Raw genomic sequence first — 15,022 nt, forward strand, 5'->3', positions numbered from 1 at the left:
GCGGGCTTCATTCCCTGATGGAAGGCCACGACCAAGGGTTCAAGGCTATAATGGAGCAAATCCGTGAATTAGCTCATAGGCAGCACGCCACATCTGAGACCTCCCAACCACCCAGTAACCTTTCTACTACTAGTGGATTTGTTCAACCTACCCCGGCTCCCTGAGAACCCCGCTTACCACCTTTTGTTATAATAAATATCGGAGCTTAACCATCTGCCTCCTGTGTCTGCATTTGGGTCTCACCTTGTGCCCTTATTTCTTTGCAAAGCTTGCAGTTAGACACTGATTCCTTCCAAACCACTCATTGTTGAATTTGCATTTTCCAACTTGTTGTGTAATGTTTATGTCCAATAGCCGATGAGCATTGATACGTTTTATCTATACTTTCTCTTCATATGACAAGGATTGAAAAGGATTTGCCAGTAGAAACTTTAAAAGTTCTTTACATTTTCCGGCTTGATTAACCTTCATGTCTTAAAGTAATGATGGACTGTGTCACGCCCTGACCTTAGAGAGACTTTTTATTTCTCTATTTGGTTAGGTTAGGGTGTGATTTGCGTGGGCATTCTAGTTAGTCTATTTTTTTGTTGGCCGGGTATGGTTCGCAATCAGAGGCAGCTGTCTATCGTTGTCTCTGATTGGGGATCATACTTAGGCAGCCTGTTTTCCACCTGAGTTTGTGGGATCTTGTTTTTGTTAGTTGACTGAGTAGCCTGCAGAACGTTACGTTCGTTTATCTTTTGTTGTTTTTTGGGTGTTCATCTAAAATAAAGAAAGATGTACGCTTACCATGCTGGTCTCCTTCTCCTTCTCCTTCTATTAACGAGCATAACATACTGTCATTTCTCTTTGCTTATTTGAGCTGTTCTTGGACTTAGTAGAGCTGTTCTTGGACTTAGTACTATTCAGTACTACCTTGTCACAACACAACTGATTGGCTCAAACGCATTAAGAAGGAAAGGAATTCCACAAATTAACTTTTAACAAGGCACACCTGTTAATTGAAATGCATTTCAGGTGACTATATGAAGCTGGTTGAGAGAATGCCAAGAGTGTGCAAAGCTGTCATCAAGGCAAAGGGTGGCTACTTTCAAGAATCTAAAATGTATTTTGATTTGTTTAACACTTTTTTTTGGTTATTACATGATTCCATGTTTTGATGTCTTCACTATTATTTTACAATGTAGAAAATAGTAAAAAATAAAGGAAAACCCTAATTAGTAGGCGTGTCTAAACTTTTGACGGTAGTGTAAATATTTTTGTATTATTTTTTTTTTTTTTAGCTAAACAGGTAGGGATCAACTGAGTGACAGGTTGCCACTGACTGTGCTCTTTAATGCGTAATTACTGTAGGCCCATCCCCCTTTTTCAATCTGTTAGTAATGATAGCAATAAGTTCCATTGATCAAATTCATATCACTGGTGTGAATATGAGAATGTCTGCTCATGACAGATAGCTGTAAAAATGGCGTAAAATGCTGTTAAATGTAGCCAGTGTAAAATGCTTAGTAGCCTATTTATCAAATGGCCATAGAAATGCAATTCTCGGTTTTCTATGGACACCATCATGTTGTTGCACCTGCTATAATGATTTATTTGCTCTAGTCACCTTTGAAACATTAAATTAAATGTGGTTTGTAGACTCAGCATAAAGAGAGACGCACCACATGAGGGATGATGAGTCTGTTTTGTCCATTACTGCTTATACGGGAATAGGAAACTAAAAATATAGTTAAGAGGGGACGTTGGTGACACAGTGAAGAGGACGCCCTATTTCTCGGGAAGCATCTTATTAAATCAGGGCGCCGGCCGAGTGTCGTTGTCATGACCAGATGGTGAGACTGAACACAAACTATTTAATACGGACTGCAGGTTTCACGATTCATACCATTTATGGTCTAAAGCAGGTAATACAGTGTTTTAACTAGGTGTATGCTAAATACAAAACGTGGGAACCAACCAACAAGCTGCTTTATGAATGCATGCATGCATTATGAGAAAGGAGAATTGGTCATTTGGCGAGTCACAGGCCCATAAATAATAGGTCGACTATGCGCAATTACGCACAATTGCACATTGGACATCTCATCTGGTGCAGGTATTTTGAATGGTTGAAAATAACTGGGCAAAATAATGTTGGTTAAATATCTTCTCAAAATGCACTTCTATGTTGTACGGATCAATAGAGGTTTCGTGAGATTCCTAATCCGAATTACTCCCAGTGGAGAGCGACTAGCTGAGCGCACTAGTTTGTGCCTGCATCCATTATCCCCCTTGAGTGTGTGAGCACGAACATTTTGCCCAGGCGGATTAATTCGTGTTGTGTGTGTGCTACGGCTGCTAGTCACTCATTCTGCGAGCTGCTCTCGTGCGTATTCGGGTAGCTGCAAGGACCAATTCGAATATTGCTATCAGAATACAGTAGTTGGAAAACATACATTTCTTCAGAACACTGAAATCGTTTAGTCAAGTCTGTCCATCTATTCTTCAAGGAGAATATCTTCGTGAGATATTGCAATGCTTCAAACAAGGTATCTCATCTGGGCATTGCTCTTTGGCTATGCAGGTAAGATTGTTTTTTTTAAWMMTTTTTTTTMMAGAAATTATTGGATATCGCCAACTGATACATGTTACAATGCAAATTCTATAAATTCTGAAAGTGCTTTGTTTTGTTCACAGTATAGCAGTGTCCGTATGTGTCCCATCCGTGCTAACTGCGTCTCATATGTATCTCAACGAATGGACAGTTAGATCTATCATATTAGAGCTGTCGCCTCGGAATATAAACAGGCAATGGAAACCTGAGTTTCTCATAGATAAGAGACGAACGGGAAAGTATGGCTCTTCTCTTAGTAATGGCTGTGGTAACATGAAGGGAAATGAACGGTATTTGAACCTTATTTCATAATCGTATAGACTAAATCACAAGTATGCTCTGTCTGTAGTTTACTGTTTAGGCTACTAATTCTCTGCGTAATAAGATATCACTTGTCCGTTAATTGAGTCGTTGCATTGCGTCATGGTTTGAAAATACATGGTTTGAGCAGTTGGACAAACTGTTTTTCCTAACCTTGAGCTTTGTTGTTGCGGAGGAGTGGGTATAGCGCCAAGGAGGAGATGGATGCGTTCGGTCTTGGGAGGAGAGTCAGTGAAACAAGTATTGCCTTGCTGGTCCTTTGTGTCAGCAAAATCACCCAACAGTTAATGTGTTTGAATTATTGTCCGTCACGTTTAATTCATGGAACCAATAGGCTTACCCTTTTTACAGTAGGCTAATAAAAGGAGTTTGGTAGCTTTTTATGCTTTATATATATATATATTTGGAGGTGGCGCGCATATTGTGCTCTCAGCGTTGGTTGCCGATGGGGAGGATTTGTTTCGGTCCTCAAACCTAGCACCTGCAAATATTTTTTTGAACGCGGTAACTACGACACTTCTTGGTGGATTAAGTAACGTAATAGTAGTCTAGGTTAAACGCGAAAGCCTAATGTTTTAATTAAACTTGTTTCACAGTTCTTTATCAATTCATGCGTAAATGTGAAAGCTCTAGACMGATTTTCAATTGCAAAGTTGAAGCCTTCCAATAGGCTACATTGTATTTGATGCGTGGAGCCTACTCAGTGCAGACTGTGCGTGCTTGTAACGTGAGCCACATAGGAGCATAGTTAGCTATATCAATACATTTCACATGAATACATACAGACCTAGCCCTTCTAGACAGGCTTATATATGCGACAAAGATTTTTTTCTTCCCCGAACTGAATAGGACTACAGATTTTTGGAGAGATAACAGAAAACAGACCTCCATAGACAGAAAAAGTAATTGGTAAAATGCTACTATTATCTATACAAATATCTAAAGAAATGGGTCAGTAGTCATTATGAATCCCATGGTAAACAATGTTATCCAACCAGAGAGCGCGAACTCAGGCGGGGGACCCGTTATATTGGATCAGTCTGTATATTACCCCCCCACACACACACACACACACACATGCACACGCAGATACACACCACAAACAAACTCATATTTTTCTTCTTCTAGAATGCATGTGTGTTTTTGCATAAAGATGTCTATATGTAAAACAAATGTATTGCTAAACAAACACAAAACACTCCTTTGTCTTTGGTTGAACTAGGGGCGTGGCATTGATCTGCAGGGAGGTTTAGGAGGGAAGCTCCACTGGCAATGTGGGGAAGAAAGTTGTCATGAGGACTAAGCAACAGTAGGGGGAATATTAATTAAGAGCACCTCAAAATCAGTAGCCTACTTCAGTGTTCACTATAAATACCCAGAGACTGCTTCAGTTCTTTTTTGAGGAGGGAAAGTGCAATGGACTAGACAGAGATAATTGAACGATTGTGAATAACTTAAGTTCTAACCCATTGCAAGGGAGTTAAAATAAGAAATTGATCACATTATTTGATTGGCCTGGGAGGTATTAAGTGAGTAATGACAGTACTGTGATGTTAGAAAGCAAAATAAAAAAATTGTGCAGAAACAATGTAATTAAATGCTGACAATTACATTTCGATGCCAAGGGCTAATAAACTTAGAAGGAACCATGGCCACTGTCCAAGAAAATGCCCAATCACCGCTAGATTCTTTGCTGGATGAAATGCAATACAATTGTGTGAGAGAGAAACTAATTGAATATGAAAAGTGGCTTATAGTACTGTCTTGACAAAAAGGCAGCGAGACAAAGGCTTTGGCTGGTTGGGGGTGTATGAACAGTAACTGGTTCTGTGGAATGGAGGTGCATCATCACATCTGTTACCATCGGTGTGAAGCCAGAGAGCACATGGGGGTTCCAACCAGACAGACTGGGAGCTGTTGCTGGTTACATTCCATTCTCTGACTTAGTCAAGTACAGATGTTGGATCTTCATTTGATCACTATTTTGTTGCTGAGAATTTTCCTGGCACTTCAGGAAATGCAAACGTGTAGTGTATTTGAGTTTTAAAAAGGCTTCTAAAGTTTGTAATTTCCACATTGACATTTCAGACTAGATTTACCCTAATGAAAAATGTATCAACCCCAACAAAAATGTCCATTAATTATAATCCACATAATAATTCTTATTTCCTGCAAACTGGCTCCAAATAAGATCCTACACATATGTAAGAAGCACATTGAGAACCACCTCCATTCTTTCTTCCCTCCTCTTTTTTATACATCACTTTTGTCCATCAGAGCTGTTTTAAGGAGCTGGTATAGTTGACTCCTTTCACGGTTTGAATATATATTACATTTGGGCGATGAGATTTGTGGCAAGGGGTAATGGTGCAGAAACTCTCCCTGTGCGGTTGTCATGTGTTGACATGTAAATGTTAGCATGCAGCTGCTCCTACAGCGCTCCTTACCATTAAGTGCATGTGTGACTGCCAGCCAAAAGATGGCCCCGGCCACACCTTCCCATCACATTGCTGACATTCTCTGGGAAGCCCCTGGCCCTGGTGCTTTTTGCCAGGTTCAGGTCCCCATCAACATCAAAGAAGTACATCCAGGAGAGAACACGCTTCAGGGAGTTCTTTAAAGTCAAGCAAATAAATAAAAGGGAGTGCAAAGACTTTCCAAAAAGCGTGTTGTTTATGTGTGTCCGGCGTAGAGTTCACCTCAAGAAGAGGGCGAAGTTTAAGATTAGTCAACAGTTGGGGAGAAAATAAACAATTCCACAATGGTTAACATCTGGGACTTCAACTTCTGTGGCAAGTTCAAAGCCACTATGAAAATAGGATTGCCTATTTTTGAGAGGAGGAAACAGTAAAAAGCAGCCTAACAAGGGAAAATTATAAGTCTTTCGGTCTGTTGCTTGGAATGGGATATGAATAAAACATCCAGCTGGATACTTCAAACCCCATCCCATTCTAGTTGGGTGAGAGGCATAGCGTTTAAAGGGATATACACGGTTTCAGACTTCTCTGTTGCCATAACTCTGCAATAATGTAGCATTGTAAATATTATTGCCCTTGTTCCGGATTGCTATTGTTACCACCTCCAATTTATGGTATAACCTAACTGTGTGTATCCACCTGGAGGATGACCTTATCCCACCCAGAATGGAGGTAAATTATACTTCAAATTTGGCATAACATTGATAGTCTTCAATGTAACACTACTGTTATTTGTAATGATTGGCTACATCTGTGCGTATGAAGTATAGGTTATTCCTCCCGTACATAATGGCACGTCCGCCCTTGATCTCCCGGTGTGGGCCCAATGAGGCGTTAATAGCAACCTCTTTTAAAGTTTATCATTCKATCTGGCAGCTGTCCCTTAGCAGATTTTGCGGTCAAGGCTGATTGTGTTCACCACAACGTAGGAGAACCACTGTGTGTCTAGGATTGTTCAAAAGACTGAATGTGGAGATGGACGGCAATTCAATTTAGTGAGGCGAAATGTGTTCATAGATAAGCCACATTTGGAAGAATTGATTTCATCCCAAGGATGAGTGTTCATGGAACATAAACATAAACATAAAGAGATCCCCTTTGAACCAATCCAGTCAAAAATTATAAATTCCACTATATTTAATTAGAGTAAGACAGCAAGTGCAAAAATAGACTGAAAGTGAAAAGGCTTAAATTATTTGCTCAACTGGCAGGCTAAAAAGTCATATGATTAACCACGAAACCGAATCTCATCGGTGAGTAATTTATTGCAGCGCCACTTCTTCCATTTGCTGAAGCCTGATGAGATTGCAGAGGTTTTATTATTTATTTAACTATGCAAGTCAGTTAAGAACAAATTCTTATTTTCAATGATGGCCCAGGAACTGCCTTGTTCAGGGTCGTCTTGTCAGCTCGGGGATTTGATCTTGCAACCTTTCGGATACAAGTCCAACGCTCTAACCACAAGGCTACCTGCCGCCCCAACACTCTAAGAAAAATAGGGTTCCAAATTGGTTCTTGTGCAGCCCCATAGGAGCACCCTATTTGGTTACACATAGAACCCTTTTTAGTTCCAGGTAGAACCCTTTTGGGTTCAATGTAGAACCCTTTCCGGTTCTACCTAGGCTTGGGGGGGTATACTGTATATACTGTATACCGGGGTATTTGGAAAAAGCCAATGCATAGTTTTTCAATACCATCAAAACTATTTATTTGAAGTGTTTCAATACATTTGACTATTTGTACACTCTTAGGGGGYAAAAAAGGTGCTATGTAGAACCTTAGACGGTTCTTCGGCTATCCTCATAGGATAATCCGTTGAAGAACCCTTTTTGGTTCCAGGTAGGACCCTTTTGGGTTCAATGTAGAACCCTTTCTACAGAGGGTTCTACAAGGAACCCAAAAGAGTTCTACCTGGAACCAAAAGGGTTATCTTATGGGGACATCCGAAGAACCCTTTTTTCTAAGAGTGTAGCTACTTAAGTTATTACCTGCTGTCAACTTGTGCAAATCCTTAGGATATGAAGCATATTGTGTTCTTCATTTCACCTGTCACATTGTCAATTATTAAGCTTACCGTAGTTCCCCAGAACAGATGAGCCAGTCACYTGTTTGTTTGTAAATGGGAAAAAGCGAGCTTGGTGAGTCCATAGCATTCTATATCTCTCTGCGAGTCTCTGTTGTGTGGTGCACATCATGTGATGAAGTTACACTTGTATGCAATTCACTACAAACATTTTGCCATCAGATATCTTATAATGGTTTTAAGAGCTTTGGATGAGTTATCTGTACAGCTGCCATTTTTTCGCTGTGCTTCCTACTAGTGTTTTTTTCCTCCTCCGTTCTTAACCCATCTGCTCCATCTATACATGCTGCTCTTCCTTCAGAAAAGCATTCATAACAACTTTGTTTATTTGCACAGTTTCTCTCGTCCACACTCACCGGAAATMACATTCGGTAGCTACTAGCTATGCTTATATTACTTGATGAGCTGGATTTGCCTGTTTTTGCAGTTTGTTTGTTTTTGCTCATTAGAATTTAGCTAACAGCYTCTGTGATTTCGCTATTAGTTTGTAATAATTTTGTTAGCATTCTGTTAATAGAGGCCCAATGGGCTTTTCTTGSGTTTTTAGCGGCCCCTTGTGTGCTATGCCGTATGCCAGTAATACCGTAAATCCCGGTATGAGAGAAGGATGGTATGACAATATGAAACCTGTAACCGAAAGGGTTCTACCTGGAACCAAAAAGGTTAGGTTCTAGATAGCACCTATTTTTCCCAAGAGTGTAAAGACTACACTAATGTGTTCAAGTCAATGATATTTCTGTGGCTCTAGCGTAGTTGTAGGCGTGCATTGGAGTAGTTTGACTGTGAGACAGATATTGGGMGCTAAATAACCAGTATGTGCCAAAGATTCTCAATACCATGGTTTTACTGTCTCATAATACGATTAGTGAGTTGGAATAATTGTCAGAAACTGCAACGTTATCATCAAAACGAAATGGTTTCATATTTCACTACTTGAATGAACCCAAAGAGCAAATGGATGAAAAATTCTAAATGTCTACACTGGCAGCTTGTGTTGTATTTTTCCATTGCTGACTGTTTGATAAGGATGGGTCGTCTTTGCATATTAATCAATCCATGAAAAGGGACTCATACTGATTTGCATTGTGTAAGCTCTGAAGGCATCCTATAGAGTATTGGAGGAGAAAAAGAAAGAGAAATGGGTTCGGGTTTGTCATGCTGAAAAGCAACCTCTCCCTCCCCTTGCCAACCCCCACCCCCCACCCCCCGTCTCTGAAAGGATTTTTTTTTTCTTAATTGAAGTGGAAAGGCCTTCGAAAGTCGAGAGGACCTATAAAAGGCGACCCTGTATGGGACCCAGGACGTGCGCACGCACACACACGCACACACGGCTGTTAGGGAGGGACACAAGGAGGACTGGGGGCATGTGCTGTACCCCAAGATCAGTGAATGACTCATCACTCTGATGTATTGGCACCTAGCAATGGCACTTAGCTCATCCTGTGGGTTAGATGCACGCCTGCTGATTGGCTAGGTTGGTTTTATAGGTCCTATGGATGATGCTGCAGCATCTTTGTCGGAAGCAAAGAAAACATGGCCTCCACTGGGGGAGAAGAACATGACAGGATGTGTGCTAGTCTCTAGAATTGTTTACTCCTTAGTAGAAACGGTGCTGCTATCGCCACACCTTAAGCACAGGCAATGTCAATGTTGATGCAGGACTATTCTTAGGTCATCAGAAAATAACTGATTGCTATATGATCTATGATATATTACTTATTACTATCAACAAGCGTTTACTAGGGCCGGGACGATACCAGTATCGCGATAATGGGGAAAGGAAACAAAACACGAAGGGAATTTAACTTCTTTAGGAAACTATCCTTAATGTCAGAAACAAACATCATTATGTTGTCATCCAGAGTCACATTTATTTATTTCCCAAGTTAGAGCACACAATATTTTACATACAGCAGGTTTTTAACCTTTTAGAATCCAAAGTTGCCTTCYACGGCCTTTCTTTAAATTACTATAGCGGCTGCGAACGGCCTTGTTTTTCAAACTATAATATCTGTGTCAATATCGCAAAATGAACTTGRTAAAAACCTGTTGTCATGAACCAGAAACCGGAAAGAGGGTATAATGTAATTTGACTTTTAAAATAATAAATGACTTCATTACTCAATGACAGCAGCGGAGCGGCCACATTGGTTGGTGATATGGACTCGGACATGTCCTTGCACTGTGGCAGCCCAGGGGAGTCAGAGGTGAAACTCACAATGAAAAAAGACAGCGGTTGACCGTTTTGCGGTGGTCAAACAAAAGTTGTTCTTTAGTAAAGGTTGGGGAGAACAGGGAGGGGAGAAATATCAAATCAAATCAAATGTATTTCTATAGCCCTTCTTACATCAGCTGATATCTCAAAGTGCTGTACAGAAACCCAGCCTAAAACCCCAAACAGCAAGCAAATACAACTGAAAGGCCTCTCAGGTAACGGGTGGGTCACTCCTCGGACCGCCTGTGTGAATGAAAAAAAAAGAGGGAGAGAGAGCGATGAGGCCGGGGTTTCAATACTGTCACGTACAGTATACTCCCTCTCTGGCTTCTATGTCATCAGGCTGCTGATTATCCCGCACACCTGTCACCATCGTCAAGCGCACCAGCGCCTCGTGACACTCACCTGGACTCCATCACATCCTTGATTATTTTCCCTATATCTGTCACTCTCCTTGGTTCTTTCCTCAGGTGTTATTGACTCTGTTTCATGTCGGTGCGTTGTTTGTGTTTCGTGTTTGTTTTGTTTATTTAATAAAACACTCACTCCCTGTACTTGCTTCCCAACTCTCAGCGCACTCATTACAAATACTTGCACCAGGTGGCGTGCTGCCCGGGAATGGGTCCTCTTCTCCAATTCTTCTGATGTCTAGGCGTACCCACTGACAGTCTGACTGCATCTATACTTATACCCATCATAGGCTATACATTGCCTTGTTTTCCTATTATTTGACCGCTTAGCTGTCGTGTTAGGGTAGATGCCCACACAGTGGTTCTCAGATGATATTGAATTGCAGTGATATTTGTTTACATAGCCTGCTAATAAGTTGCTTGTTTTGTCCTGTTTCTACRGATGCTATTAATTTGGAAACTGTCCCAGCTTCGTAACTAAWCAGCTAACATTGGCGAAGTCTSTATGTCTGTCAGGCAAGAAAACGAGAGTTGGAGGCAACATTGTGCTTCGCTCGCAACGCTGTCACTTGATCGTCTCACTCTCTCCCTACAAAGACAACCAGCTAACTATGCCCATCGAAATAGGTGAAGAATTATTCTTAATTGCACATAGTGTCATCTTAGGAAATCTTTTACTTTCAGCATCCTAAATAAATAATAGTTGATGTGTTGAATCTGTAAACCGGTGTGCCACAAACTTGACTTCTTACTAGATATGAAAACTAATCTGACCACGGGTCTTGAAGTGTGAATACCCTATATAGCTTTTATGGTTATAATCTGACACATCTAACATAATAATGAACATATTTTTGTGTACTCTATCCTGTCTGATTATTCATAAGTCTGACATACTGTACATATGCACACCATCAACTGAGAAAAAATCTAGCCACTAAGGACTTCATAAAATAATGTTGATTGATTGATTGAAAGTGTTGTATAGCATCATGATAATACTGTTGGAGCGAGAGGAAAATGGAGGGAAAGAGGAAAAGGAGAGTGAAGAGCAGTGAGAGGAGAGTGGAGGGAGAGGAGGAAGAGGAGGAAGCAGAGGGAAGAGGGAGAGGAGAAGGAAGAGAGAGAGGAGGAAGAGAGAGAGCACACCCGAGAGYGGAGCCTAGGTTTCCATGCAGTGCGTTGGCCCGAAGTCCCACCATTCACGAGGTATTGCTCGCCTGAGTTAGAGTACCTCATGATAAGCTATAGACCACACTATCTACCAAGAGATTTTTTATCTATATTTTTCCTAGATGTTTATTTACCATCACAAACCAATGCTGGCACTAAGAAACCACTCAGTGAGCTGTTTAAGGCCATAAGAAAACAAAAMAAATGCTCATATAGAAGCGCCATTCTTAGTGCGGGGGATTTTAATGCAGGCAAACTTAAATCAGTTTTGCCTAATTTCTACCAGCATGTCACATGTGCAACCAGAGGATTTAAAAAAATCTAGATCACACACAGAGATGCGTACAAAGCTCTCCTTTGCACTCCATTTGGAAAARCTGACCATAATTKTATCCTCCTGATTCCTGCTTACTAGCAAATCTTGAAGCAGGAAGTACCAGTGACTCGCTCAATACGGAAGTGGTCAGATGACACGGATACTATACRACAGGACTGTTTTGCTAGAACAGACTGAAATATCTTCCGGGGTCATCCAATGGCATTGAGGAGTATACCAGCTCAGTGTGGCAGGGCTTGCAAACTATTGCAGACTACAAAAGGGAAACCCAGCTGCGAGCTTCCCAGTGATGCAAGCCTACCAGACGGGCTAAATGCCTTTTATGCTCACTTCGAAGCAAGCAACACTGAAGCATGCATGAGAGTACCAGCGGTTCCYGATGACTGTGTGATCACGCTTTCCGTAGTTGATGTGAGCAAGACCTTTTAAACAGGTCAACATTCACAAGGTCCGCAGGGCCAGACGGATTACCAAGACGTGTACTCAGAGTATGCGCGAACCAACTGGCAAGTGTCTTCACTGATATTTTCAATCTCTCCCTGACCGAGTCTGTAATACCTACATGTTTCAAGCACACCACCATAGTCCCTGTGCCCAAGAAAGCTAAGTTAACCTGCCTAAATGACTACTGCCCCGTAGCACTCACGTCGGTAGCCATGAAGTGCTTTGAAAGGCTGGCCATGGCTCACATCAACTACATCATCCCGGGAACCCTAGACCCACTCAAAATCACATACTGCCCGAACAGATCCACGCAATCTCAATCGCACTCCACACTGCCCTTTCCCACCTGAACAAAAGGAACACCTATGTGAGAATGCTATTCATTGACTACAGCTCAGCGTTCAACACCATAGTGCCCTCAAAGCTGATCACTAAGCTATGGACCCTGGGACTAAACAKCTCCTTCTGTAACTGGATCCTGGACTTCCCGACGGGCCGCCCCCRAGGTGGTAAGGGTAGGCAACAACACATCTGGCCACGTAGTTGTGTTCACCCACGAATGCGTGGCCAAGTACGACTCCAACACCATCATTAAGTTTGCTGACGACACAATGGTGGTAGGCCTAATCACCGACAACGATGAGACAGCCTATAGGGAGGAGGTCAGAGACCTGACAGTATGGTGCCAGGACCACCACTTCTCCCTCAACATGAGCAAAACAAAGGAGATGATTGTGGACTTCAGGAAAGGAGGGCCGAACACGCCCCCATTAAAATCGACTTGGCTGTAGTGGAGCTGGTCAAGAGTTTCAAGTTCCTTGGTGTCCACATCACCAACAAACTATCACGGTCCAAACACACCAAGAAAGCCGTGAAGAGGGCACGACAACGCCTGTTTCCCCTCATTAGACTGAAACATTTTGGCATGGGTCCCCAGTCTCTCAAAAAGTTCTACAGCTGCTTCTTCGAGAGCATCCTGACTGGTTGCATCACCGCCTGATATGGCAACTGATCGGCATCCGACCGTAAGACGCTACAGAGGGTAGTGCGTACAGCCCAATACATCATTGGGACCAAGCTTCCTGCCATCCAGGACCTATATACTAGGCAGTCAGAGGAAGGCCCAAAGAATTGTCAGACTCCAGTCACCCAAGTCATAGACTGTTATCTCTGCTTCCGCATGGCAAGCGGTACCAAAGCGCCAAGTCTAGGTCCAAAAGGCTCCTTAACAGCCTCTAACCTCAAGCAATACGACTGCTGAACAATTAATCAAATGGCCACCCGGACTGTTTACAGCAGCATTTTAGAATTATATTTGGGTTTAAACGGTTAACTTCTCTGGGATATGTGGGACTGTAGCGTCCCACTTGGCCAAAAGCCAAAAAAAATGTAGCGCGCCAAATTCAAATATATTCCTATAAAAATCTATCTTTCATGAAATCACACATGAAAGACACCAAATTAAAGCTACACATGTTGTGAATCCAGCCAACGTTTCTGATTTCAAAAAGGATTTACGGGGAAAGCACACCAAACAATTATGTTAGCTCAGTACATAGCCACAGAAAAACACAGCCATTTTCCCAGCAGAAGACAGTAGTCACAAAAAGCAGAAATAGAGATAAAATGAATCACTAACCTTTGATGATCTTCATCAGATGACACTCATAGGACATCATGTTACACAATACATTTATGTTTTGTTCGATAATGTGCATATTTATATCCACAAATCTCGGTTTACATTGGCGCCATGTTCAGAAATGCCTCCAAAATATCCGGAGAAATTGCAGAGAGCCACGTCAAATAACAGAAATACTCATCATAAACTTTGATGAAAGATACATGTTTTACATAGAATTAAAGATACACTTGTTCTTAATGCAACCGCTGTGTCAGATTTAAAAAAAAAATGTACGTAAAAAGCACACCATGCAATAATCTGAGACGGCGCTCAGATTTAACAACATTTCTCCTCCATGTTGGAGTCAACAGAAATACGAAATTACATCATAAATATTCCATTATCTTTGATCATCTTCATCAGAATGCACTCCAAGGAATCCTAGTTCCACAATAAATCATTATTTTGTTCGATAATGTCCATTACTTATGTCCAAGTAGCTACTTTTGCTAGCATGTGTAGTACACGTGTCCAAACGCTCGCGCAGATGCAGGCAAACGTCGGACGAAAATTCAAAAAGTTATATTACAAGTCGAATAAACTGGTCAAAGTAAGTAGAGAATCAATCTTCAGGATGTTGTTATCATATATATCCAATAACGTTCCAACCGGAGCATCCCTTCATGTCTGTAGAAGTTATGGAACGCAAGGCGATATCATGAGGAAAGTGCGTGACCAGGAACTGGCAATGTGACAGACCACTGACTCATTCCCCTCCCATCCGGCCCCACAACACAGTATAAACTTCATTCAACGTTCTACCGACTGTTGACATCTAGTGGAAGGCGTAGGAAGTGCAAACAGATCSATATATTACAGGGAATTGAATAGGCGATGAGTTTAACATCGACCAGCRTCAGAATTCTCACTTCCTGTTTGGATTCTTTCTCAGGTTTTTGTTATACTCACAGACATCATTCAAACAGTTTTAGAAACTTCCGAGTGTTTTCTATCCAATTTTATAATAATATGCATATATTAGCATCTGGGACAGAGTAGGAGGCAGTTCACTATGGGCATGCAATTCATCCAAAAGTGAAAATGCTTCCCCCTATATCAAAGAACTTAAAGGACCAAATAGTTGGGTCTGCTTTGTGTTTTCATTTTTGCCATGGAAAAACTATTCCCAATAGTTTTCCAATTGAGTTTTTTTACATTTTCTAGAGGACATTCTGCTATGTTCTGCTATGTACATTTTGCGTATTTTTTAAGCACATTATTTTCTGCACCTATAGTCAGTGCTTGACTTGGACTGAAATAGGRTCCGGTACTCATTTAGGGT

General features: G+C 41.4%; 1 protein-coding gene across 6 annotated transcripts in view; it reads left to right on the forward strand.

Moving 5' to 3' along the window:
• Positions 1-2,307: 2,307 nt before the first annotated feature.
• Positions 2,308-15,022, forward strand: part of ncam1a (neural cell adhesion molecule 1a) — a 283,470-nt gene continuing 270,755 nt past the window's right edge. For 3 of the 6 annotated variants that reach the window (XM_024011716.2, XM_024011717.2, XM_024011721.2), the window contains exon 1: positions 2,308-2,566. In XM_024011716.2, coding sequence (XP_023867484.1) covers positions 2,518-2,566 — 49 coding nt within the window. In that variant the 5' untranslated portion in view covers positions 2,308-2,517. The remainder of the gene's footprint in view (positions 2,567-15,022) is intronic. The other 3 variants (XM_024011723.2, XM_070449360.1, XM_024011719.2) reach the window with 3 other exon arrangements.

The sequence above is a fragment of the Salvelinus sp. IW2-2015 genome, linkage group LG20 (assembly GCF_002910315.2).
Source record: "Salvelinus sp. IW2-2015 linkage group LG20, ASM291031v2, whole genome shotgun sequence".
Taxonomy (NCBI): domain Eukaryota; kingdom Metazoa; phylum Chordata; class Actinopteri; order Salmoniformes; family Salmonidae; genus Salvelinus; species Salvelinus sp. IW2-2015.